Raw genomic sequence first — 27422 nt, 5'->3', positions numbered from 1 at the left:
ATTCTGTCATGTGCTGCTCCCATCCTGCGCCCCCATTCTGACATGTGCTGCTCCCATCCTGCGCCCCTATTCTGACATGTGCTGCACCCATCCTGCGCCTCCATTCTGACATATGCTGCACCCATCCTGCGCCTCCATTCTGACATGTGCTACGCCCATCCTGCGCCTCCATTCTGACATGTGCTACACCCATCCTGCGCCTCTATTGTGACATGTGCTGCACCCATCCTGTGCCTCCATTCTGTCATGTGCTGCACCCATCCTGCGCCCCCGTTCTGTCATGTGCTGCTCCATCCTGCACCTCCGATCTGTCATGTGCTGCTCCCATCCTGCGCCCCCGTTCTGTCATGTGCTGCTTCCATCCTGCACCCCCGTTCTGTCATGTGCTGCTGCCATCCTGCACCTCTGATCTGTCATGTGCTGCTGCCATCCTGCGCCCCGTTCTGTCATGTGCTGCTCCCATCCTGCACCCCCGTTCTGTCATGTGCTGCTGCCATCCTGCGCCCCCGTTCTGTCATGTGCTGCTGCCATCCTGCGCCCCCGTTCTGTCATGTGCTGCTCCCATCCTGCACCCCCGTTCTGTCATGTGCTGCTCCCATCCTGCGCCCTTGTTCTGTCATGTGCTGCTCCCATCCTGCGCCACCGTTCTGTAATTTGCTGCCCCCATCCATATGCCCCATACGCTGCTCCATAAAGGATTATGGCCCCCATAAGATGCTCCATATTATATGCCCTGTACACTGCTCCATTATGGTTGATGCCCCCCATAAGATGCTCCAAAGTATATGCCCCCGTACACTGCTCCATTATGGTTGATGGCCCCCATAAGATGCTCCATATTATATGCCCCCGTACACTGCTCCATTATGGTTGATGGCCCCCATAAGATGCTCCATATTATATGCCCTCGTACACTGCTCCATTATAGTTGATGGCCCCCATAAGATGCTCCATATTATATGCCCCCGAACACTGCTCCATTATGGTTGATGGCCCCCATAAGATGCTTCATATTATATGCCCCCGTACACTGCTCCATTATGGTTGATGGCCCCCATAACATGCTCCATAATATATGCCCCGTATGCTGCTGCGATATATTAAAAAAACAAAAAAACATACTCACCTATCGTCGCTGGACGCCGAGTGCTGGGGGGCCTGAGCAGGCGGGGACACCAGCGCGCGGTGGGGGTCAGGTGCCAGAGTCGCTGCCAGCTCAGGCCCCCGGCACTTGCTATACTCAACTGTTTGTCCCGTTCCAGCGCTGCGCGCTGCCATCTTCCGGATCCTCTGGCTGTGACTGTTCCGTCAGAGGGCGGCGCGCATTAAGCGCGTCATCGCGCCCTCTGAACTGTGAACGTCACAGCAGAGGACCCGGAACACGGAGCCGCATGCAGCGCTGGAACGGGGGACAGGTGAATATAGCCGATACTTACCCTCCTGGCGGTCCCTGCCTCTCCTTTGGAGATCGCGGTGTGCGTTCAGTGTTTACGCATACAGTGATCTCCTGGGAGCGTTACTCTGTGGGGTCCAGACTGCGCCGGCGCTTGCGCTTGCGCAGTCTATAAAGGCTTCGGACAGAGTGACGCTCCCAGCGTTATATTATAGATATATATAGACATATATATATTTTATGCTACAATTCCTGTAGCTTCAATATGCCATAAACCAGAAATATCTTTCTTATGAACCATGATAATTGTCAATGTGTTTTATCTTTATTTATTTTATTGCAAATAATCCTTCCCACACAGTATGTCAAATTTTGCAACTTGCACTGTAAAACATCTATTAATTATTTCTTTTAGACTGTTAAAATATTTTTGGCTTTTATAGAATGTGCTCTCTCTTATATATTCATATTAAGGTAAGCCATCAACAAGAATTACATTTCAAATATACCTTTTTCTTGTAGAAAATGGACAAAAATAAAGATGGTGTTGTAACCTTGGATGAATTTATTGAGTCTTGTCAAGAGGTAAGAAATTATAAAATGCTCTTCAAATATAGATTAAATAGAATAGTTCTAGAAATATAATTACATAATTCACTCACATAACCTCAATGCTAGAGAGGCAACTTCTTTTTATGATTTTTTTGCAAATATTATACTGTTGTTATCTTTTTTATGTTAAAAAATGTAAATTCTTTCTTATTTGAAATACCAACCTCATTACATTTTTGTACTAAACCTCTAGTTCTTTTATAAATTAATTTGTTGGATTAAATTAATATAAAAATTATAATCCCATTTCTTCAAAATGACCACCCCCAAACTTTTTTTGCAGATTTTATACTTATATTTTGATTTGCAGTTTTATTAAGTCATAAGGAAAAATTTGATTTATAATATTCCTGTGGTACAAAAATCTCGAGATCATAAAGTTGTGCTGTTTTGAATTTCTCTTTATATTCTTTATTATTATTATTATTTTTAAGATTAGATTTGGATTTTTTTAAGGCCAATATGAATATAAGTGGTGGATCGTGGACTCTATTTAAGAGATTAGTGAGAGCAAATTTAGTTAAATTTAGCTTTCGATTGAATTTATGTATGTCTGTTAACATATCTATCAAAATTATCTACAGGTTTATCTTGTCTAAGGCAAACATTAAACATCTTTCTAATATTTCTTACTTCATATCAGTTATCACCAAATTAAAAATTTGAGTTATTTATCAGCTTCTTAGCATTATGGCTGTGTGGGTTATGATTATCTCTTTTTCCTCTCCTAATATTGTTTTCTTTGGAGGTACTAAATTTTGTTCTCCTTATAACACCCATGTCGCAACACAGCTGTCGAGTGACCTGGGAACAGGGGCTTCCTTTCCTGACACTAACACTAGGGGGTGCCCTTACTCTCCCTGTTCCCCGGAATACTTCAGATGGCGAATCAGATTGCCTTATCTCCTAAAATAGCCCTTCATCTGTCCCCTTTCTCCACCCAGGGAAGATGTTGTGCTACTGTGCACCGCAGTACACCAACCCGACAAACAGGGCAACAAAGACAAGGGGATGCGAAAACTCCACACACATAAAATATTCACTCAGATATAACAGAGTAATCCACCAGGGTGTACAGAAAGGAGAAGAAAGCAAAACACAGTAGGATAATGAAAAAAAAGTGATTTGGTACCATGTTAGCCAGTAGAAAAAAAGATAGAGTGCTCTCAGTGGGAGAACCAAAATAGGAATCTTGCGGGTGTAATACCTTTTAATGGCTTACAAAATATAGTGAATGATGTTACAAAGCAAGCTTTTGAGACTGCTTACATCTCTTCATCAGGCTGGTATAGCAAAATATTTGAAGAAACCCAATTATATACAGTATAGAGCACAGGCAAGGTGTGACACAAGAACAATTAAATAAACAAAGTCTGAGCTTAAAGAAAGAATCCTTAATTAGGTAAGATTAGATAAGTGAAGTGATGTGAAAGTTTCATGGACTGGTAGAGCCTTCATTGTTTTGGGAGGAAATTGCTCAGACTTGGTAGTGGGCCATAAATCCTCCTGACAAATTCAGTCCTGTGTGAACAGAATCAAAGATGGTAATGAATTTGTATTCCCACACCCTGCGATGTTTCTGCTATACTGGTAACAACAAACCCAAATACATGTTGTGAGATACGGGGTGTGGCAAAATCTAACTAACACCCAGACACTCACTAAATCAGCTCCAAAATGCCATATTTTTAAACAGGAGAAAAACACGGAACATTGATGAAAAAATATCACAAATGTTTATTTAATAAATAGTATCCAATAAAACGTGAAGTTTAACATCATTAACATCATGCAGTAACATACAAAGATGGAATGCCTAGAAATGCTGAGACCCTCCTCCCCAAAGTACCCACAGATGGTGCACCCACAATGGAGAGTGACAAAGAGCCCCCCCAAAAAAAGAAGGGAAGGGTCACATAAGAGCAGGCGCCCTATGATAGACACTCCACAATCGGTACGGCTCAGTAACAGATGCCCATATCCCAAAATCAGCTTCCCTCAGTAGGGTTAAATAGCGCTGCTAAATGAAGGGTTAATGAAGAGACAGGGCTTACCAACAGTGGGGGCAGAGTGGGGAGACAGCCGGAAGGTGGACCCCAACGCACGTTTCGCAGCAACACGCTGCCGTATCCGGCAAAAAACAATTCACCCACTGTTAGGGGTCGAGTTCCCGCTTCTGCACAGGGGGAATCTCGGGCCGTTTCTGCTGCGGTCTCCCATTCTTCTCCTGTCGCAGTGGAACCTGCTCAGCGGAGACGTCGGTCCTTGCGTCTGGCTCAGTCTCACTCTGTGCTTAGGCTTGCTGTTGCTTTTCCAGCTTTTGCCATTAAAAGCCAGTGCTGGGCAGCAGCGAGCGGACGCTTTTGGGACTAAGTCCTGCTTTTTCCCTTCTGAGCATGCCCAGGGTGAGATCTCCCATTGGAGATCGAGGGTCACATGCTCAGATGCTGCAGCGGTTCCCATTGGACCTTTATTGGAAGGTCCTGAACGTGCTGCAGCTATATAAGCTTCGCATGACCACACAGCCATGCGCTAGTGTACAATTGCATACGTGTGTTTGTTGTGAGTGCAAGTCGTCCTTGGATACCCCTACCCTATTGTATGACTGTTCGCGTAAGGTGTATGGCTGCTATCTAGCGCCCGACTAACCTCACTACGTCTTACACATGAATCAGCGTCCGTTGCTGTGACCACCAATGCGGCGCCACGCGCCAGTAGTGCGCTTCCTACCCACGTCCGGGTGTCTGGTGGTGTCTGCCAGCACGGCACAGTTTGCACTTCGGTGCTCTCAAACTATTTGTTATTACACCCAGTTGCGGTGTTGTGCACAAGTAGTCAGAACGGACTTCTACCCTGAGTCTTGGGACTGAGTTCGCTGACTCCTTGCTTGCACTCTTTAGTGCAGAATTACAGTCCTGTGGCTTAACAGGGTTCACTTCCGCCACCATATAGCGCTGCCATTTACTAGCAGCAGGTTTTCACCTGCACGGTGGACTCGGGACTGCGAACGCACCTATATTATTTCACCTTATACTTGGTGCGTTCCGCCAGTCCTAACACCCACCGCTATAAACTGTCAAATGCTGATATATATATATATATATATATATATATATATATATATACTAGCTATTGAACCCGTTCTATGCCCGGGTGGCGAGCATTTATATTGGTATATGGTCTCCATCCTGGTATGTGCTGCTACATCCTGCGTCCCCATCCTGTCATGTGCTGCACCCATCCTGCGTCCCCATCCTGTCATGTGCTGCACCCATCCTGCGTCCCCATCCTGTCATGTGCTGCACCCATCCTGCGTCCCCATCCTGTCATGTGCTGCACCCATCCTGCGTCCCCATCCGGTCATGTGCTGCACCCATCCTGCGTCCCCATCGTGTCATGTGCTGCACCCATACTGCGTCCCCATCCTGTCATGTGCTGCACTCATCCTGCGTCCCCATCCTGTCATTTGCTGCTCCCATCCTGCGCCCCCATCCTGTCATGTGTTGCTCCCATCCTGCGCCCCCGTCCTGTCATGTGCTGCTCCCATCCTGCGCCCCCATTCTGTCATGTGCTGCTCCCATCCTGCACCCCCGTTCTGTCATGTGCTGCCCTATTCTGTCATGTGCTGCTCCCATCCTGCGCCCCCGTTCTGTCATGTACTGCTCTCATCCTGCGTCACCGTTCTTTAATTTGCTGCTCCCATCCATATGCCCCATACACTGCTCCATAAAGGTTTATGGCCCCCATAAAATGCTCCATAGTATATGCCCCCATACACTGCTCCATAAAGGTTTATGGCCCCCATAAGATGCTCCATAGTGTATGCCCCGTACGCTTTTCCATAAAGGTTTATGGCCCCCATAAGAGGCTCCATGGTATATGCCCCCGTACACTGCTCCTTTATGGTTTATGGCCCCATAAGATGCTCCATAGTATATGCCCCGTACACTGCTCCATTATGGTTTATGGCCCCCATAAGATGCTCCATAGTGTATACCCCGTACGCTGTTCCATAAAGGTTTATGGCCCCCATAAGATGCTCCATGGTATATGCCCCCGTACACTGCTCCATTATGGTTTATGGCCCCATAAGATGCTCCATTGTATATGCCCCCGTACACTGCTCCATTATGGTTTATGGCCCCCATAAGATGCTCCATAGTGTATACCCCATACGCTGTTCCATAAAGGTTTATGGCCCCCATAAGATGCTCCATACTATATGCCCCCGTACACTGCTCCATTATGGTTTATGGCCCCCTTAACATGCTCCATTCTATATGCCCCCGTACACTGCTCCATTATGGTTGATGGCCCCCTTAATATGCTCCATTCTATATGCCCCCGTACACTGCTCCATTATGGTTGATGGCCCCCTTAACATGCTCCATTCTATATGCCCCCGTACACTGCTCCATTATGGTTGATGGCCCCCTTAACATGCTCCATTCTATATGCCCCCGTATGCTGCTGCTGCAATATAAAAAAAAAAATAAAAAAATAAAAAAACATACTCACCTATCGTCGCTGGGCGCCGAGTGCTGGGGGGCCTGAGCAGGCGGGGACACCGGCGCGCTGTGGGGGTCGGGTGCCGGTATCGCCGCTAGTTCAGGCCCCCCAGCACTTACTATATTCACCTGTCCTCCGTTCCACCGCTGAGCGCCACCATCTTCCTCTGGCTGTGACTGGTCAGTCAGAGGGCGGCGCCGGCGCGCATTATGCGCGTCATTGCGCCCTCTGAACTGAAGGTCACAGGCCGAAGACCGGGAAGATGGCGGCGCCCAGCGCTGGAACGGAGGACAGGTGAATATTGGCGATACTCACCCTCCTGGTGGTCCCTGCTTCTCTGTTGGAGATCGCGGTGTGCATTCAGTGTGAACGCATACCGCGATCTCCCGGGAGCGTCACTCTGTGAGGCCCAGACTGCGCCGGCGCTTGCGCTTGCGCAGTCTATAAAGGCTTCGGACAGAGTGACGCTCCCAGCGTTATATTATAGACTAGCTATTGAACCCGTTCTACGCCCGGGTGGCGAGCATTTATATTGGTATATGGTCTCCATCATGTGCTGCTGCCATCCTGCGCCCGTTCTGTCATGTGCTGCTCCCATCCTGCGCCCGTTCTGTCATGTGCTGCTGCCATCCTGCGCCCGTTTTGTCATGTGCTGCTCCCATCCTGCGCCCCCGTTCTGTCATGCGCTGCTGCCATCTTGCGCCCGTTCTGTCATGTGCTGCTCCCTTCCTGCTGCCATCCTGTGCCCGTTATGTCATGCGCTGCTGCCATCCTGCGCCCGTTCTGTCATGTGCTGCTCCCATCCTGCGCCCGTTACGTCATGCGCTGCTGCCATCCTGCGCCCGTTCTGTCACGCGCTGCTGCCATCCTGCGCCCGTTCTGTCATGTGCTGCTGCCATCCTGCTGCCATCCTGCGCCCGTTATGTCATGCGCTGCTGCCATCCTGCGCCCGTTCTGTCATGCGCTGCTGCCTTCCTGCGCCCGTTCTGTCATGTGCTGCTCCCATCCTGCTGCCATCCTGCGCCCGTTATGTCATGCGCTGCTGCCATCCTGCGCCCGTTCTGTCATGTGCTGCTCCCATCCTGCTGCCATCCTGCGCCCGTTATGTCATGCGCTGCTGCCATCCTGCGCCCGTTCTGTCATGCGCTGCTGCCATCCTGCGCCCGTTCTGTCATGTGCTGCTGCCATCCTGCGCCCGTTCTGTCATGCGCTGCTGCCATCCTGCGCCCGTTCTGTCATGTGCTGCTCCCATCCTGCTGCCATCCTGCGCCCGTTATGTCATGCGCTGCTGCCATCCTGCGCCCGTTATGTCATGCGCTGCTGCCATCCTGCGCCCGTTCTGTCATGTGCTGCTCCCATCCTGCGCCCGTTATGTCATGCGCTGCTGCCATCCTGCGCCCGTTCTGTCATGCGCTGCTGCCTTCCTGCGCCCGTTCTGTCATGTGCTGCTCCCATCCTGCTGCCATCCTGCGCCCGTTATGTCATGCGCTGCTGCCATCCTGCGCCCGTTCTGTCATGTGCTGCTCCCATCCTGCTGCCATCCTGCGCCCGTTATGTCATGCGCTGCTGCCATCCTGCACCCGTTCTGTCATGCGCTGCTGCCATCCTGCGCCCGTTCTGTCATGTGCTGCTGCCATCCTGCGCCCGTTCTGTCATGCGCTGCTGCCATCCTGCGCCCGTTCTGTCATGTGCTGCTCCCATCCTGCTGCCATCCTGCGCCCGTTATGTCATGCGCTGCTGCCATCCTGCGCCCGTTATGTCATGCGCTGCTGCCATCCTGCGCCCGTTCTGTCATGTGCTGCTCCCATCCTGCGCCCGTTCTGTCATGCGCTGCTGCCATCCTGCGCCCGTTCTGTCATGTGCTGCTCCCATCCTGCTGCCATCCTGCGCCCGTTATGTCATGCGCTGCTGCCATCCTGTGCCCGTTCTGTCATGCGCTGCTGCCATCCTGCGCCCGTTCTGTCATGTGCTGCTCCCATCCTGCGCCACTATTGTATTGTATGCCCCCGTATGCTGCTGCCATATAAAAAAAAAAATACCATACTCACCTATCGTCCGGCTCCACTGCAGGTGTGTGTTCAAGAAAATGGCGCCGGAAAGCGCGGACTGCGCAGGCGCCGATTCCGGGAGCAGGAATCGGCGCCTGCGCAGTCCGCGCTTTCCGGCGCCATTTTCTTTAACACACACTCCGGCTCCTCTGCTGTGACTGGACTCTGTCACAGCAGAGGAGCCGGAGACGGAGCCGCACGCAGCGCTGGAACGGAGGACAGGTGAATATACTTACCCTCCTTCCTGGCGCGTCCACGGTCCCTGACTCTCCGGTGGAGATCGCGGTATGCGTTCAGTGTGAACGCACACCGCGATCTCCCGGGAGCGTCGCTCTGTGAGGCCCAGACTGCGCCGGCGCTTGCGCCTGCGCAGTCTATAGAGGCTTCGGACAGAGTGACGCTCCCAGCGTTATATTATAGATATACAGTATAGTACAGCCCAAACGTTTGGACACACCTTCTCATTTAAAGATTTTTCTGTATTTTCATGACTATGAAAATTGTACATTCACACTGAAGGCATCAAAATTCTGAATTAACACATGTGGAATTATATACTTAACAAAAAAGTGTGAAACAACTAAAATTATGTCTTATATTCTTGGTTCTTCAAAGTAGCCACTTTATGCTTTGATGACTGCTTTGCGCAATCTTGGCATTCTCTTGATGAGTGATGAGCTTCAAAAGGTAGTCACCGGGAATGGTTTTCACTTCACAGGTGAGCCCTGTCAGGTTTAATAAGTGGGATTTCTTGCCTTATAAATGGGGTTGGGACCATCAGTTGTGTTGTGTAGAAGTCTAGTGAATACACAGCTGATAGTCCTACTGAATAGACTGTTAGAATTTGTATTATGGCAAGAAAAAAGCAGCTGAGGAAAGAAAAATGACTGATCATCATTACTTTAAGAAATGAAGGTCAGTCAGTCTGAAAAATTGGGAAAACTTTGAAATTGTCCCCAAGTACAGTGGCAAAAAACACCAAGAGCTACAAAGAAACTAGCTCACATTAAGACCGCCCCAGGAAAGGAAGACCAAGCATCACCTCTGCTTCTGAGGATAAGTTTATCTGAGTCACCAGCCTCAGAAATCGCAGGTTAACAGCATCTCACATTAGAGACCAGGTCAATGCCACACAAAATTCTAGCAGCAGACACATCTCTACAACAACTGTTAAGAGGAGATTTTGTGCAGCAGGCCTTCATGGTAAAATAGCTGCTAGGAAACCACTGCTAAGGACAGGCAACAAGCAGAAGAGACTGAGGGGCGATCTAATAACCATGTATAAGTATATAAGGGGACAATACAAATATCTCGCTGAGGATCTGTTTATACCAAGGAAGGTGATGGGCACAAGGGGGCATTCTTTGCGTCTGGAAGAGAGAAGGTTTTTCCACCAACATAGAAGAGGATTCTTTACTGTTAGGGCAGTGAGAATCTGGAATTGCTTGCCTGAGGAGGTGGTGATGGCGAACTCAGTCGAGGGGTTCAAGAGAGGCCTGGATGTCTTCCTGGAGCAGAACAATATTGTATCATACAATTATTAGGTTCTGTAGAAGGACGTAGATCTGGGGATTTATTATGGTGGAATATAGGCTGAACTGGATGGACAAATCTCTTTTTTCGGCCTTACTAACTTACTATGTTACTATGTTTGGGCTAAAGAACACAAGGAATGGACATTAGACCAGTGGAAATCTGTGCTTCGGTGTGATGAGTCAAAATTTGAGATCTTTGGTTCCAACCACCTTGTCTTTGTGCGAAGCAGAAAAGGTGAACGGATGGACTCTACATGCCTGGTTCCCACCGTGAAGCATGGAGGAGAAGGTGTGATAGCGTGGGGGTGCTTTGCTGGTGACACTGTTGGGGATTTATTCAAAATTGTAGGCATACTGAACCAGCATAGCTACCACAGCATCTTGCAGCAGCATGCTATTTCATCTGGTTTGCGCTTAGTTGGACCATAATTTTTTTTTCAACAGGACAATGACCCCAAACACACCTCCAGGCTATGTAAGGGCTATTTGACCAAGAAGGAGAGTGATGGGGTGCTACACCAGATGACCTAGCCTCCACAGTCACCAGACCTGAACCCAATCGAGATGGTTTGGGGAAAGCTTGACCAGAGTGAAGGCAAAAGGGCCAACAAGTGCTAAACATCTCTGGGAACTCTTTCAAGATTGTTGGAAGACCATTCCCGGTAACTACCTCTTGAAGCTCATCAAGAGAATGCCAAGAGTGTGCAAAGCAGTCATCAAAGCAAAAGGTGGCTACTTTGAAGAACCTAGAATATAAGACATAATTTCAGTTGTTTCACACTTTTTTGTTAAGTATATAACTCCACATGTGTTAATTCATAGTTTTGATGCCTTCAGTGTGAATGTACAATTTTCATAGTAATGAACATACAAAAAAATCTTTAAATTAGGTGTGTCCAAACTTTTGGTCTGCACTGTGTATGTATATATATATGAGGCATCGTGATTACTCGCTAATCCCGCCCCATGCACAGAAGCTCTGCCTCCCACCACATCACCACACACAATCCCACCCCGCACCACATTACCACACAAAATCCCGCCCCCTACGACATCACCACACACAACCCCGCCCCCCACCCCATTACCACGCACAATCCCGCCCCTCACCACATCACCACACATAATCCCGCCCCCCACCACATCACCACACACAATCCCATCCCCCACCACATCACCACACACAATCCCGCCCCCCACCCCATTACCACAAACAATCCGGCCCCCCAACCCAATACCATACACAATCCCGCCCCCTACCACATCACCACACACAATCCTGCCCACCACCCATAATCCCGCCCCCCCACCCCATCACCACCCATAATCCCACCCCTTCACCCCATCATCACCCATAATCCCGCCCCCTTACCCCATCACCACCCATAATCCCGCCCCTCCATCACCACCCATAATTTATTTCCCCACCCCATCACCACCCATAATCCTGCCCTCCTAACCCATCACCACCCATAATCCCGCCCTCCCACCCCATCACTACCCATAATCCTGCCCCCCACCCCATCAAAACCCATGGAGCCACCACCCACCCCATTACCACCCATATTCCTGCCCCCCACCCCATTACCACCTATATTCCTGCCCCCACCCCATTACCACCCATAAACCCACCCCCCCACCCCTATACCAGCCATTATCCCGCCCCCCACCCCATCACCACCCATAATTCTGCCCGCCACCCCATCACCACCCATAATCCCGCTTCTTCACCCCATTCCCACCCATAATCCCTCCCCCTGCCCCATCACCACCCATAATCTATTTCCCCACCCCATCACCACCCATAATCCTGCCCTCCTAACCCATCACCACCCATAAAAAAAAGCCCTCCAACCCCATCACCACCCATAATCCTGCCCCCCTTCCCATCAAAACCCATGGAACCACCACCCACCCCATTACCACCCATATTACTGCCCTCCACCCCATTACCACATACATTTCTGCCCCCCACCCCATTATCACCTATAATCCCGACCCCCCATTACCACCCATTATCCCGCCCCCCACCCCATCACCACCCATAATTCCGCCCGCCATCCCATCACCACCCATAATCTCGCCCCTTCACTCCATTACCACATATAATCCTGCCCGCCACCCAATCACCACCAATAATCCCGCCCCCACCCCATCACCACCCATAATCTCGCCCCCCACGCCATCACCACCCATAATCCCGCCCCCCTGCCCCATCACCACCCATAAAACCAGCCCCCTGCCCCATCACCACCCATAATCCCTCCCCCCGCCCCATCACCACCCATAATCCCACCCCCCGCCCCATCACCACCCATAGTCCCGCCCCCCCGCCCCATTACCACCCATAATCCGCCCCCCCACCCCATCACCACCCATAAAACCAGCCCTCTGCCCCATCACCACCCATAATCCCTCCCCCCGCCCCATCACCACCCATAATCCCACCCCCGCCCCATCACCACCCATAATCCCGCCCCCCGGCCCCATCACCATCCAGAATCCTATCACCGGCCCCATCATAACCCATAATCCTGCCCCCCACCCCATCACCACCCATAATCCCGACCCCACCCCATCACCACACATAATCCTGCCCCCTTACCCCATCAGCACCCATTACCCCATCCCCGCTCCATTACCACCCATAACTCTGCCCCATCACCACCCATCATCCCGCACTCCCACCCAATCACCACCCATAATCCCGCCCCCACCCCATCAAAGCCCATAATCCTGCTCCCCCACCCCATCACCACCCATAATCCCGCCCTCTCACCCCATCACCACCAATTATCCTGCACTCTCGACCCATCACCACCCATAATCCCGCCCCCTGCCCCATCACCACCCATAATCCCCCCATCAAAAACCCATAATCCCACCCCCCACCCCATTACAACCCATAATACCGCCCCCACCCCATTACCACACGTAATCCCGCCCCCACCCCATTACCACACACAATTCCTCCCCCCACCACATCACCACACATAATCCCGCCCTCACACCGTTACGACACATAATCTCACCCCATTACCACACACAATCCTGTCCCCCACCCCATCACCACCCATAATCCCGCCCCCCACTGTCATGATCCCAATGGCAGGGGATCACAAAAGGACAAGCACAAAAACAAAACAAGCTCTAGGGTGATGGAACCTGAGCTGACCGCGATCCTGAACCTAAACACACAACTAGCAGTAGCCGGGGAACGTGCCTACGATGATTCCTAGACGTCTCGCGCCAGTCGAAGGATTAACTTCCCCTATTAGAAGAAACACAGACCTCACTTGCCTCCAGAGAAACACCCCACAGAAATAGCAGCCCCCCACATGTAATAACGGTGAAATGAGAGGAAAGCACATACGTAGTTATGAAAATAGAATCAGCAAAACTGAGGCCCGCTAAAGCTAGATAGCAGAGGATACAAAAGTGAACTGCGCGGTCAGCGAAAAACCCTTCAAAAAACCATCCTGAAATTACTTGAACTCATGTGCCAACTCATGGAACATGAGGAGTAATTTCAGCCCACTAGAGCAACCAGCAGCAAGGAATCACATATCTGCAAGCTGGACTAAGACAAAAATTAAGCAAAACGTGGAACAGGAAAATCAAAACTTAGCTTGTCCTGAAGATAACAGACGCAGGTAGCAGAGGTAAAAAGACACGCTGATTACATTGATAGCCGGCGAGGAAATGACAAAAAAGCCAGGTTAAATAGGAAACTCCCATAACCTGATGGAACAGGTGGACACCAGAGACCGCAGAGAACACAAGTCACCCAGTACCACCAGTAACCACCAGAGGGAGCCCAAAAACAGAACTCACAACACCCCACCCCATCACCACCCATAATCCTGCCCCCCCACCCCATCATTATCCATAATACCGCCTCCCACCCAATCACCATCCATAATCCCGACCCCCGACCTATCACCATTCATAATCCTGCCACCACCCCATCACCACCCATAATCCCGCCCTCCCACCCCATCACCACCCATAATCCTAGCCCCCCACCCCATCATTATCCATAAAACTGCCTCCCACCCCATCACCATCCATAATCCCGCCCCCCGACCTATCACCATTCATAATCCTGCCCCCACCCCATCACCACCCATAATCCCGCCCTCCCACCCCATCACCACCCATAATCCCGCCCTCCCACCCCATCACCACCCATAATCCCGACCTCCCACCCTATCACCACCCATAATCCCAACCCCGTGACCCCATCACTTCCCATAATACCGCCCTCCCACCCCATCACTACCCATACTACCGCCCCCCACCCCATCAAAACACATAATCATGCCCCCTGCCCCATCACAACCCATATACCCCGCCTCTCACCCCATCACCACCCATAATCCCGCCCCCCTGCTACATCACCACCCATAATCCACCCCCCTACCCCATCACCACCAATAATCCCACTCCACCACCCCGTCACCACCCATAATCCCGCCCCGGCCTCATCACTACCCATAATCCCACCCCCCACCCCATCACCACCCATAATTCCGCCCGCCACCCCATCACCACCCATAATCCCGCTTCTTCACCCCATTCCCACCCATAATCCCTCCCCCTGCCCCATCACCACCCATAATCTATTTCCCCACCCCATCACCACCCATAATCCTGCCCTCCTAACCCATCACCACCCATAAAAAAAGCCCTCCAACCCCATCACCACCCATAATCCTGCCCCCCATCCCATCAAAACCCATGGAACCACCACTCACCCCATTACCACCCATATTACTGCCCTCCACCCCATTACCACCTAAATTTTTGCCCCCCACCCCATTATCACCTATAATCCCGACCCCCCATTACCACCCATTATCCCACCCCCCACCCCATCACCACCCATAATTCCGCCCGCCATCCCATCACCACCCATAATCCCGCCCCTTCACCCCATTACCACATATAATCCTGCCCACCACCCAATCACCACCAATAATCCCGCCCCCCACCCCATCACCACCCATAATCTTGCCCCCCACGCCATCACCACCCATAATCCCACCCCACTGCCACATCACCACCCATAAAACCAGCCCCCTGCCCCATCACCACCCATAATCCCTCCCCCCGCCCCATCACCACCCATAATCCCACCCCCCGCCCCATCACCACCCATAATTCCGCCCCCCTGCCCCATTACCATCCATAATCCGCCCCCCCACCCCATCACCACCCATAAAACCAGCCCTCTGCCCCATCACCACCCATAATCCCTCCCCCCGCCCCATCACCACCCATAATCCCACCCCCGCCCCATCACCACCCATAATCCCTCCCCCTGCCCCATCACCACCCATAATCTATTTCCCCACCCCATCACCACCCATAATCCTGCCCTCCTAACCCATCACCACCCATAAAAAAAGCCCTCCAACCCCATCACCACCCATAATCCTGCCCCCCATCCCATCAAAACCCATGGAACCACCACCCACCCCATTACCACCCATATTACTGCCCTCCACCCCATTACCACCTAAATTTCTGCCCCCCACCCCATTATCACCTATAATCCCAACCCCCCATTACCACCCATTATCCCGCCCCCCACCCCATCACCACCCATAATTCCGCCCGCCATCCCATCACCACCCATAATCCCGCCCCTTCACCCCATTACCACATATAATCCTGCCCGCCACCCAATCACCACCAATAATCCCACCCCCCACCCCATCACCACCCATAATCTTGCCCCCCACGCCATCACCACCCATAATCCCACCCCCCTGCCCCATCACCACCCATAAAACCAGCCCCCTGCCCCATCACCACCCATAATCCCTCCCCCCGCCCCATCACCACCCATAATCTCACCCCCCGCCCCATCACCACCCATAATCCCGCCCCCCCGCCCCATTACCACCCATAATCCGCCCCCCCACCCCATCACCACCCATAAAACCAGCCCTCTGCCCCATCACCACCCATAATCCCTCCCCCCGCCCCATCACCACCCATAATCCCACCCCCGCCCCATCACCACCCATAATCCCTCCCCCTGCCCCATCACCACCGATAATCTATTTCCCCACCCCATCACCACCCATAATCCTGCTCTCCTAACCCATCACCACCCATAAAAAAGCCCTCCAACCCCATCACCACCCATAATCCTGCCCCCCATCCCATCAAAACCCATGGAACCACCACCCACCCCATTACCACCCATATTACTGCCCTCCACCCCATTACCACCTAAATTTCTGCCCTCCACCCCATTATCACCTATAATCCCGACCCCCCATTACCACCCATTATCCCGCCCCCCACCCCATCACCACCCATAATTCCGCCCGCCATCCCATCACCACCCATAATCCCGCCCCTTCACCCCATTACCACATATAATCCTGCCCGCCACCCAATCACCACCAATAATCCCGCCCCCCACCCCATCACCACCCATAATCTTGCCCCCCACGCCATCACCACCCATAATCCCACCCCCCTGCCCCATCACCACCCATAAAACCAGCCCCCTGCCCTATCACCACCCATAATCCCTCCCCCTGCCCCATCACCACCCATAATCCCACCCCCGCCCCATCACCACCCATAATCCCGCCCCCCGGCCCCATCACCATCCAGAATCCTATCACCGGCCCCATCATAACCCATAATCCTGCCCCCCACCCCATCACCACCCATAATCCCGACCCCACCCCATCACCACTGGAAACCACTGGGTAAATCTGACAGGGAGAAGGACTTGGGGATCCTAGTTAATGATAAACTTACCTGGAGCAGCCAGTGCCAGGCAGCAGCTGCCAAGGCAAACAGGATCATGGGGTGCATTAAAAGAGGTCTGGATACACATGATGAGAGCATTATACTGCCTCTGTACAAATCCCTAGTTAGACCGCACATGGAGTACTGTGTCCAGTTTTGGGCACCGGTGCTCAGGAAGGATATAATGGAACTAGAGAGAGTACAAAGGAGGGCAACAAAATTAATAAAGGGGATGGGAGAACTACAATACCCAGATAGATTAGCGAAATTAGGATTATTTAGTCTAGAAAAAAGACGACTGAGGGGCGATCTAATAACCATGTATAAGTATATAAGGGGACAATACAAATATCTCGCTGAGGATCTGTTTATACCAAGGAAGGTGACGGGCACAAGCGGGCATTCTTTGCGTCTGGAGGAGAGAAGGTTTTTCCACCAACATAGAAGAGGATTCTTTACTGTTAGGGCAGTGAGAATCTGGAATTGCTTGCCTGAGGAGGTGGTGATGGCGAACTCAGTCGAGGGGTTCAAGAGAGGCCTGGATGTCTTCCTGGAGCAGAACAATATTGTATCATACAATTATTAGGTTCTGTAGAAGGACGTAGATCTGGGGATTTATTATGATGGAATATAGGCTGAACTGGATGGACAAATGTCTTTTTTCGGCCTTACTAACTATGTTACTATGTTACCACACATAATCCTGCCCCCTTACCCCATCAGCACCCATTACCCCATCCCCGCTCCATTACCACCCATAACTCCGCCCCATCACCACCCATCATCCCGCACTCCCACCCAATCACCACCCATAATCCCGCCCCCACCCCATCAAAGCCCATAATCCTGCTCCCCCACCCCATCACCACCCATAATCCCGCCCTCTCACCCCATCACCACCAATAATTCTGCACTCTCGACCCATCACCACCCATAATCCCGCCCCCTGCCCCATCACCACCCATAATCCCGCCCCCCCATCAAAAACCCATAATCCCACCCCCCACCCCATTACAACCCATAATCCCGCCCCCACCCCATTACCACACACAATCCCGCCCCCACCCCATTACCACACACAATTCCGCCCCCCACCACATCACCACACATAATCCCGCCCTCACACCATTACCACACATAATCTCACCCCATTACCACACACAATCCTGTCCCCCACCACATCACCACCCATAATCCCGCCCCCCACCCAATCACCACCCATAATCCTGCCCCCCCACCCCATCATTATCCATAATACCGCCTCCCACCCCATCACCATCCATAATCCCGCCCCCCGACCTATCACCATTCATAATCCTGCCCCCACCCTATTGCCAAACATAATCCCGCCCCCCTGCCCTATTACCACACATAATCCCGCCCCCCACCCCATTACTACTCATAATCCTGCCCCCCACCCCATTACCACACATAATCCCACCCCTTCACCACATCACCACACACAATCCAGCCCCACCACATCACCACACATAATCCCGCCCCCCAAAACATGACCACACATAATCCCGCCCCCAACCACTTCCCCACACATAATGCTGCCCCCCACCCCATTACCACACATAATCCCGCACCCCCACTACATCACCACACATAATCATGCCCCCACCCCATTACCACACATAATCTCACCCCATTACCACACACAATCCCGCCCCCCATCACCACCCATAATCCCGCGCCCCCAAGCCATCACCACCCATAATCCCGCCCCCCACCCCATCAACACCCATAATCCCACCCTTCCACCCCATCACCACCCATAATCCCGCCCCCCACACCATAATCACCAATAATCCCACCCCCACCCTATTACCAAACATAATCCCGCCCTCCTGCCCCATTACCACACATAATCCCGCCCCCCACTCCATTACCACTCATAATCCTGCCCCCCACCCCATTACCACTCATAATACTGCGCCCCACCCCATTACCACACATAATCCCACCCCTTCACCACATCACCACACACAATCCCGCCCCCACCACATCACCACACATAATCCCGCCCCCAAAACATGACCACACATAATCCCGCCCCCAACCACTTCCCCACACATAATCCTGCCCCCACCCCATTACCACACATAATCCCGCACCCCCACCACATCACCACACATAATCATGCCCCCACCCCATTACCACACATATTCTCACCCCATTACCACACATAATCCCGCCCCCCACCCCATCACCACCCATAATCCTGCCCCCCTAAGCCATCACCACCCATAATCCCGCCCCCCACCCCATCACCACCCATAATCCCACCCTCCCACCCATCACCACCCATAATCCCGCCCCTCACCCCATTAAAGCACATAATCCCACCCCTCACCCCATCACAACCCATAATCCCGCCCCCCACCCCATCACCATCCATAATAACGCCCCCCCATTCCATTACCATCCATAATCACACCCTCCTTACCCATCACCACCCATAATCCCGCCCTCCCACCCCATTACCACCCATAATCCTGCCCCTCACCCCATCAAAACCCATGGTCCCACCCCCCACCCCATTACCACCCATTATAATGCCCCCCACCCCATTACCACCCCAAATCCCGCCCCCCACCCCATTACCACACATAATTCTGCCCCCCACCCCATTAAAGCCCAGAATCCTGCCCCCCACCCCATCACAACCCATAATCCCTCCCCCCACCCCATCACCATCCATAATCCCGCCCTCCTATCCCCATTACCACCCATAATCCTGCCCCCCACCCCATCAAAACCCATGGTCCCACCCCCCCACCCCATTACCACCCATTATCCCGCCCCCCACCCCATCACCACCCATAATCCTGCCCCACTAAGCCATCACCATCCATAATCCCGCCCCCCACCCCATCACCACCCATAATCCCACCCCTCACCGCATCACAACCCATAATCCCGCCCCCCCACCCCATCACCATCCATAATAACGCCCCCCCATTCCATTACCATCCATAATCCCATCCTCCTTACCCATCACCACCCATAATCCCGCCCTCCCACCCCATTACCACCCATAATCCTGCCCCCCACCCCATCAAAACCCATGGTCCCACCCCCCCACCCCATTACCACCCATTATCCCGCCCCCCCACCCCATTACCACCCCAAATCCCGCCCCCACCCCATTACCACACATAATCCTGCCCCCCACCCCATTAAAGCCCATAATCCCGCACCCCACCCCATCACAACCCATAATCCCTCCCCCCACCCCATCACCATCCATAATCCCGCCCTCCTAACCCATCACCACCATTATCCTGCCCTCCCACCCAATTACCACACATAATCCTGCCCCCCACCCCATCAAAACCCATGGTCCCACCCCCCACCCCATTACCACCCCAAATCCCGCCCCCCACCCCATTACCACACATAATCCTGCCCCCCACCCCATTAAAGCCCAGAATCCTGCCCCCCACCCCATCACAACCCATAATCCCTCCCCCCACCCCATCACCATCCATAATCCCGCCCTCCTAACCCATTACCACCCATAATCCTGCCCCCCACCCCATCAAAACCCATGGTCCCACCCCCCCACCCCATTACCACCCATTATCCCGCCCCCCACCCCATCACCACCCATAATCCTGCCCCCCTAAGCCATCACCATCCATAATCCCGCCCCCCACCCCATCACCACCCATAATCCCACCCTCCCACCCATCACCACCCATAATCCCGCCCCTCACCCCATTAAAGCACATAATCCCACCCCGCACCGCATCACAACCCATAATGCCGCCCATCACCATCCATAATAACGCCCCCCCATTCCATTACCATCCATAATCCCACCCTCCTTACCCATCACCACCCATAATCCCGCCCTTCCGCCCCATTACCACCCATAATCCTGCCCCCCACCCCATCAAAACCCATGGTCCCACCCCCCCACCCCATTACCACCCCAAATCCCGCCCCCACCCCATTACCACACATAATCCTGCCCCCCACCCCATTAAAACCCATAATCCCGCCCCCCACCCCATCACAACCCATAATCCCTCCCCCCACCCCATCACCATCCATAATCCCGCCCTCCTAACCCATCACCACCCATTATCCTGCCCTCCCACCCAATTACCACACATAATCCTGCCCCCCACCCCATCAAAACCCATGGTCCCACCCCCCACCCCATTACCACACATAATCCTGCCCCCCACCCCATTACCACCAATAATCCCTCCCTTCCACCCCATTACCACCCATTATCCCGCCCCTCACCCCATTACCACCCCAAATCCCACCCCCTACCCCATTACAACACATAATCCTGCCCCCCACCACATTACCACACATAATCTTGCCCCCCAACCTATTACCACACATAATCCCGCCCTCCAACACATGACCACACAAAAATCGTAATCCCGCCCTCCAACACCATCACCACCCATAATAACGCCCCACCACCCCATCACCACCCATAATTCTGCCCCCCACCCCATCAACACCCATAATCCCTCCCCTTGCCCCATCACCACCCATAATCCTGCCCCCTTACCCCATCACCACCCATAACCCCACCCCCACGCCATTACCACCCATAATTCCGCCCCCCACTCCATTACCACCCATAATCCCGCCCACCTGCCCAACCACTACCCATAATCCCGTCCCCCGGCCCCATCACCATCCATAATCCCATCCCCGGCCCCATCATAACCCATAATCCCACCCCCCACCCCATCACCACCCATAATCCCGCCCTCCCACCCCATCATCATCCATAATCCCACCCCCACCCCTTCAAAGTTTATAATCTCGCTCCCCCACCCCATCACCACCCATAATCCCGCCCTCTCACCCCATCACCACCCATAACCCTGCCCCCCTGACACATCACCACCCATATTCCCACCCCCTGCCCCATCACCACCCATAATCCCGCCCCCCACCCCATCAAAACCCATAATCCCGCCCCCCACCCCATCAAAACCCATAATCCCACCCCTACCCCATTCCAACCCATAATCCCGCCCCCAACCCATTACCACCCATAATCCTGCCCCCGCCCCATCACCACCCATAATCCCGCCCCCCGCCCCATCACCACCCATAATCCCGCCCCCCACCCCATCACCACCCATAGTCCTGCCCACCGCCCCATCACCACCCATAATCCCGCCACCCACCCCATCACCACCCATAACCCCGCCCCCACTCCATTACCACCCATAATTCCGCCCCCCACTCCATTACCACCCAAAATCCCACCCACCTGCCCAATCACCACCCATAATCCCATCCCCCGGCCCCATCACCATCCATAATCCCATCCCCAGCCCCATCATAACCCATAATCCCACCCCCCACCCCATCACCACCCATAATCCCGCCCTCCCACCCCATCATCACCCATAATCCCGCCCCCACCCCTTCAAAGTTTATAATCTCGCTCCCCCAACCCATCACCACCCATAATCCCGCCCTCTCACCCCATCACCACCAATAACCCTGCCCCCTGACCCATCACCACCCATATTCCCACCCCCTGCCCCATCACCACCCATAATCCCGCCCCCCACCCCATCAAAACCCATAATCCCACCCCTACCCCATTCCAACCCATAATCCTGCCCCCAACCCATTACCACCCATAATCCTGCCCCCGCCCCATCACCACCCATAATCCCGCCACCCACCCCATCATCACCCATAATCCTGCCCCCCCGCCCCATCACCACCCATAATCCCACCCCCCTGCCCCATCACCACCCATAAAACCAGCCCCCTGCCCCATCACCAACCATATTCCCTCCCCCCGCCCCATCACCACCCATAATCCCACCCCCCGCCCCATCACCACCCATAATCCCGCCCCCCCGCCCCATTACCACCCATAATCCGCCCCCCCACCCCATCACCACCCATAAAACCAGCCCTCTGCCCCATCACCACCCATAATCCCTTCCCCCGCCCCATCACCACCCATAATCCCACCCCCGCCCCATCACCACCCATAATCCCGCCCCCCGGCCCCATCACCATCCAGAATCCTATCACCGGCCCCATCATAACCCATAATCCTGCCCCCCACCCCATCACCACCCATAATCCCGACCCCACCCCATCACCACTGGAAACCACTGGGTAAATCTGACAGGGAGAAGGACTTGGGGATCCTAGTTAATGATAAACTTACCTGGAGCAGCCAGTGCCAGGCAGCAGCTGCCAAGGCAAACAGGATCATGGGGTGCATTAAAAGAGGTCTGGATACACATGATGAGAGCATTATACTGCCTCTGTACAAATCCCTAGTTAGACCGCACATGGAGTACTGTGTCCAGTTTTGGGCACCGGTGCTCAGGAAGGATATAATGGAACTAGAGAGAGTACAAAGGAGGGCAACAAAATTAATAAAGGGGATGGGAGAACTACAATACCCAGATAGATTAGCGAAATTAGGATTATTTAGTCTAGAAAAAAGACGACTGATGGGCGATCTAATAACCATGTATAAGTATATAAGGGGACAATACAAATATCTCGCTGAGGATCTGTTTATACCAAGGAAGGTGACGGGCACAAGGGGGCATTCTTTGCGTCTGGAGGAGAGAAGGTTTTTCCACCAACATAGAAGAGGATTCTTTACTGTTAGGGCAGTGAGAATCTGGAATTGCTTGCCTGAGGAGGTGGTGATGGCGAACTCAGTCGAGGGGTTCAAGAGAGGCCTGGATGTCTTCCTGGAGCAGAACAATATTGTATCATACAATTATTAGGTTCTGTAGAAGGACGTAGATCTGGGGATTTATTATGATGGAATATAGGCTGAACTGGATGGACAAATGTCTTTTTTCACCCATCATCCCGCACTCCCACCCAATCACCACCCATAATCCCGCCCCCACCCCATCAAAGCCCATAATCCTGCTCCCCCACCCCATCACCACCCATAATCCCGCCCTCTCATCCCATCACCACCAATAATTCTGCACTCTCGACCCATCACCACCCATAATCCCACCCCCTGCCCCATCACCACCCATAATCCCGCCCCCCCATCAAAAACCCATAATCCCACCCCCCACCCCATTACAACCCATAATCCCGCCCCCACCCCATTACCACACACAATCCCGCCCCCACCCCATTACCACACACAATTCCGCCCCCCACCACATCACCACACATAATCCCGCCCTCACACCATTACCACACATAATCTCACCCCATTACCACACACAATCCTGTCCACCACCCCATCACCACCCATAATCCTGCCCCCCCACCCCATCATTATCCATAATACCGCCTCCCACCCCATCACCATCCATAATCCCGCCCCCCGACCTATCACCATTCATAATCCTGCCCCCACCCCATCACCACCCATAATCCCGCCCTCCCACCCCATCACCACCCATAATCCCGACCTCCCACCCTATCACCACCCATAATCCCAACCCCGTGACCCCATCACTTCCCATAATACCGCCCTCCCACCCCATCACTACCCATAATACCGCCCCCCACCCCATCAAAACACATAATCATGCCCCCCGCCCCATCACAACCCATATACCCCGCCTCTCACCCCATCACCACCCATAATCCCGCCCCCCTGCCCCATCACCACCCATAATCCATCCCCCCACCCCATCACCACCCATAATCCCACTCCCCCACCCCGTCACCACCCATAATCCCGCCCCCGGCCTCATCACCACCCATAATCCTGCCCCACACCCCATCAAAACCTATAATTCTGCCTCAGCACCCCATCAACACCCATGGTCCCTCCACCCCATCAACACCCATAATCTTTCCCCCCACCCCATCTCCACCCATAATCATGCCCCAACCCCATCCCCACCCATAATACCTCCCCCCGCCTCATTACCACCCATAATCCAGCCTCCGGCCTCATCAACACCCATAATCCCACCCCCCACCCCATCATCACCCATAATCCTGCCCCCCACCCCATCACCACCCATAATCCTGCCCCCGCCCCATCACCACCCATAATTCCACCCCCCAGCCCCATCACCACCCATAATCCCGCCCCGGCCCATCACCACTCATAATCCCGCCCCTGGCCCATCAAAACCCATAATCCCGCCCCCCCACCCCATTACCACCGATAATCCCACCCCCCACGCCATAACCACCTATAATCCCGCCCCCACCCTATTGCCAAACATACTCCCGCCCCCCTGCCCTATTACCACACATAATCCCGTCCCCCACCCCATTACCACTCATAATCCTGCCCCCCACCCCATTACCACACATAATCCCACCCCTTCACCACATCACCACACACAATCCCGCCCCACCACATCACCACACATAATCCCGCCCCCCAAAACATGACCACACATAATCCCGCCCCCAACCACTTCCCCACACATAATGCTGCCCCCCACCCCATTACCACACATAATCCCGCACCCCCACTACATCACCACACATAATCATGCCCCCACCCCATTACCACACATAATCTCACCCCATTACCACACACAATCCCGCCCCCCATCACCACCCATAATCCCGCGCCCCCAAGCCATCACCACCCATAATCCCGCCCCCCACCCCATCAACACCCATAATCCCACCCTTCCACCCCATCACCACCCATAATCCCGCCCCCACACCATAATCACCAATAATCCCGCCCCCACCCTATTACCAAACATAATCCCGCCCTCCTGCCCCATTACCACACATAATCCCGCCCCCCACCCCATTACCACTCATAATCCCGCCCCCCACCCCATTACCACTCATAATACTGCCCTCCACCCCATTACCACACATAATCCCACCCCTTCACCACATCACCACACACAATCCCGCCCCACCACATCACCACACATAATCCCGCCCCAAAACATGACCACACATAATCCCGCCCCCAACCACTTCCCCACACATAATCCTGCCCCCACCCCATTACCACACATAATCCCGCACCCCCACCACATCACCACACATAATTATGCCCCCACCCCATTACCACACATATTCTCACCCCATTAACACACATAATCCCGCCCCCCACCCCATCACCACCCATAATCCTGCCCCCCTAAGCCATCACCACCCATAATCCCGCCCCCCACCCCATCACCACCCATAATCCCACTCTCCCACCCATCACCACCCATAATCCCGCCCCTCACCCCATTAAAGCACATAATCCCACCCCTCACCCCATCACAACCCATAATCCCGCCCCCCCACCCCATCACCATCCATAATAACGCCCCCCCATTCCATTACCATCCATAATCACGCCCTCCTTACCCATCACCACCCATAATCCCGCCCTCCCACCCCATTACCACCCATAATCCTGCCCCTCACCCCATCAAAACCCATGGTCCCACCCCCCACCCCATTACCACCCATAATCCTGCCCCCACCCCATTACCACCAATAATCCCTCCCTTCCACCCCATTACCACCCATTATTCCGCCCCTCACCCCATTACCACCCCAAATCCCACCCCCCACCCCATTACAACACATAATCCTGCCCCCCACCACATTACCACACATAATCTTGCCCCCCAACCTATTACCACACATAATCCCGCCCTCCAACACATGACCACACAAAAATCGTAATCCCGCCCTCCAACACCATCACGACCCATAATAACGCCCCACCACCCCATCACCACCCATAATTCCGCCCCCCACCCCATCAACACCCATAATCCCTCCCCTTGCCCCATCACCACCCATAATCCTGCCCCCTTACCCCATCACCACCCATAACCCCACCCCCCACGCCATTACCACCCATAATTCCGCCCCCCACTCCATTACCACCCATAATCCCGCCCACCTGCCCAACCACTACCCATAATCCCGTCCCCCGGCCCCATCACCATCCATAATCCCATCCCCGGCCCCATCATAACCCATAATCCCACCCCCCACCCCATCACCACCCATAATCCCGCCCTCCCACCCCATCATCATCCATAATCCCACCCCCACCCCTTCAAAGTTTATAATCTCGCTCCCCCACCCCATCACCACCCATAATCCCGCCCTCTCACCCCATCACCACCCATAACCCTGCCCCCCTGACACATCACCACCCATATTCCCACCCCCTGCCCCATCACCACCCATAATCCCGCCCCCCACCCCATCAAAACCCATAATCCCGCCCCCCACCCCATCAAAACCCATAATCCCACCCCTACCCCATTCCAACCCATAATCCCGCCCCCAACCCATTACCACCCATAATCCTGCCCCCGCCCCATCACCACCCATAATCCCACCACCCACCCCATCACCACCCATAATCCCGCCCCCCGCCCCATCACCACCCATAATCCCGCCCCCCACCCCATCACCACCCATAGTCCTGCCCACCGCCCCATCACCACCCATAATCCCGCCCCCCACCCCATCACCACCCATAATCCCGCCACCCACCCCATCACCACCCATAACCCCACCCCCACTCCATTACCACCCATAATTCCGCCCCCCACTCCATTACCACCCAAAATCCCACCCACCTGCCCAATCACCAGC

At 53.6% G+C, this 27422-nt stretch overlaps 1 protein-coding gene across 4 annotated transcripts in view; it reads left to right on the top strand.

Moving 5' to 3' along the window:
• Positions 1-27422, top strand: part of KCNIP1 (potassium voltage-gated channel interacting protein 1) — a 1763666-nt gene that overhangs the window by 1573529 nt on the left and 162715 nt on the right. For all 4 annotated transcript variants that reach the window (XM_069763875.1, XM_069763876.1, XM_069763878.1 and 1 more), the window contains one exon: positions 1916-1978. In XM_069763875.1, coding sequence (XP_069619976.1) covers positions 1916-1978 — 63 coding nt within the window. The remainder of the gene's footprint in view (positions 1-1915; positions 1979-27422) is intronic.

This window comes from Ranitomeya imitator, chromosome 4 (genome assembly GCF_032444005.1).
Source record: "Ranitomeya imitator isolate aRanImi1 chromosome 4, aRanImi1.pri, whole genome shotgun sequence".
Classification (NCBI taxonomy): Eukaryota; Metazoa; Chordata; class Amphibia; order Anura; family Dendrobatidae; genus Ranitomeya; species Ranitomeya imitator.
Note: the sequence above shows the minus strand (reverse complement) of the source record. Positions and strands in the feature narration are given on the sequence as shown.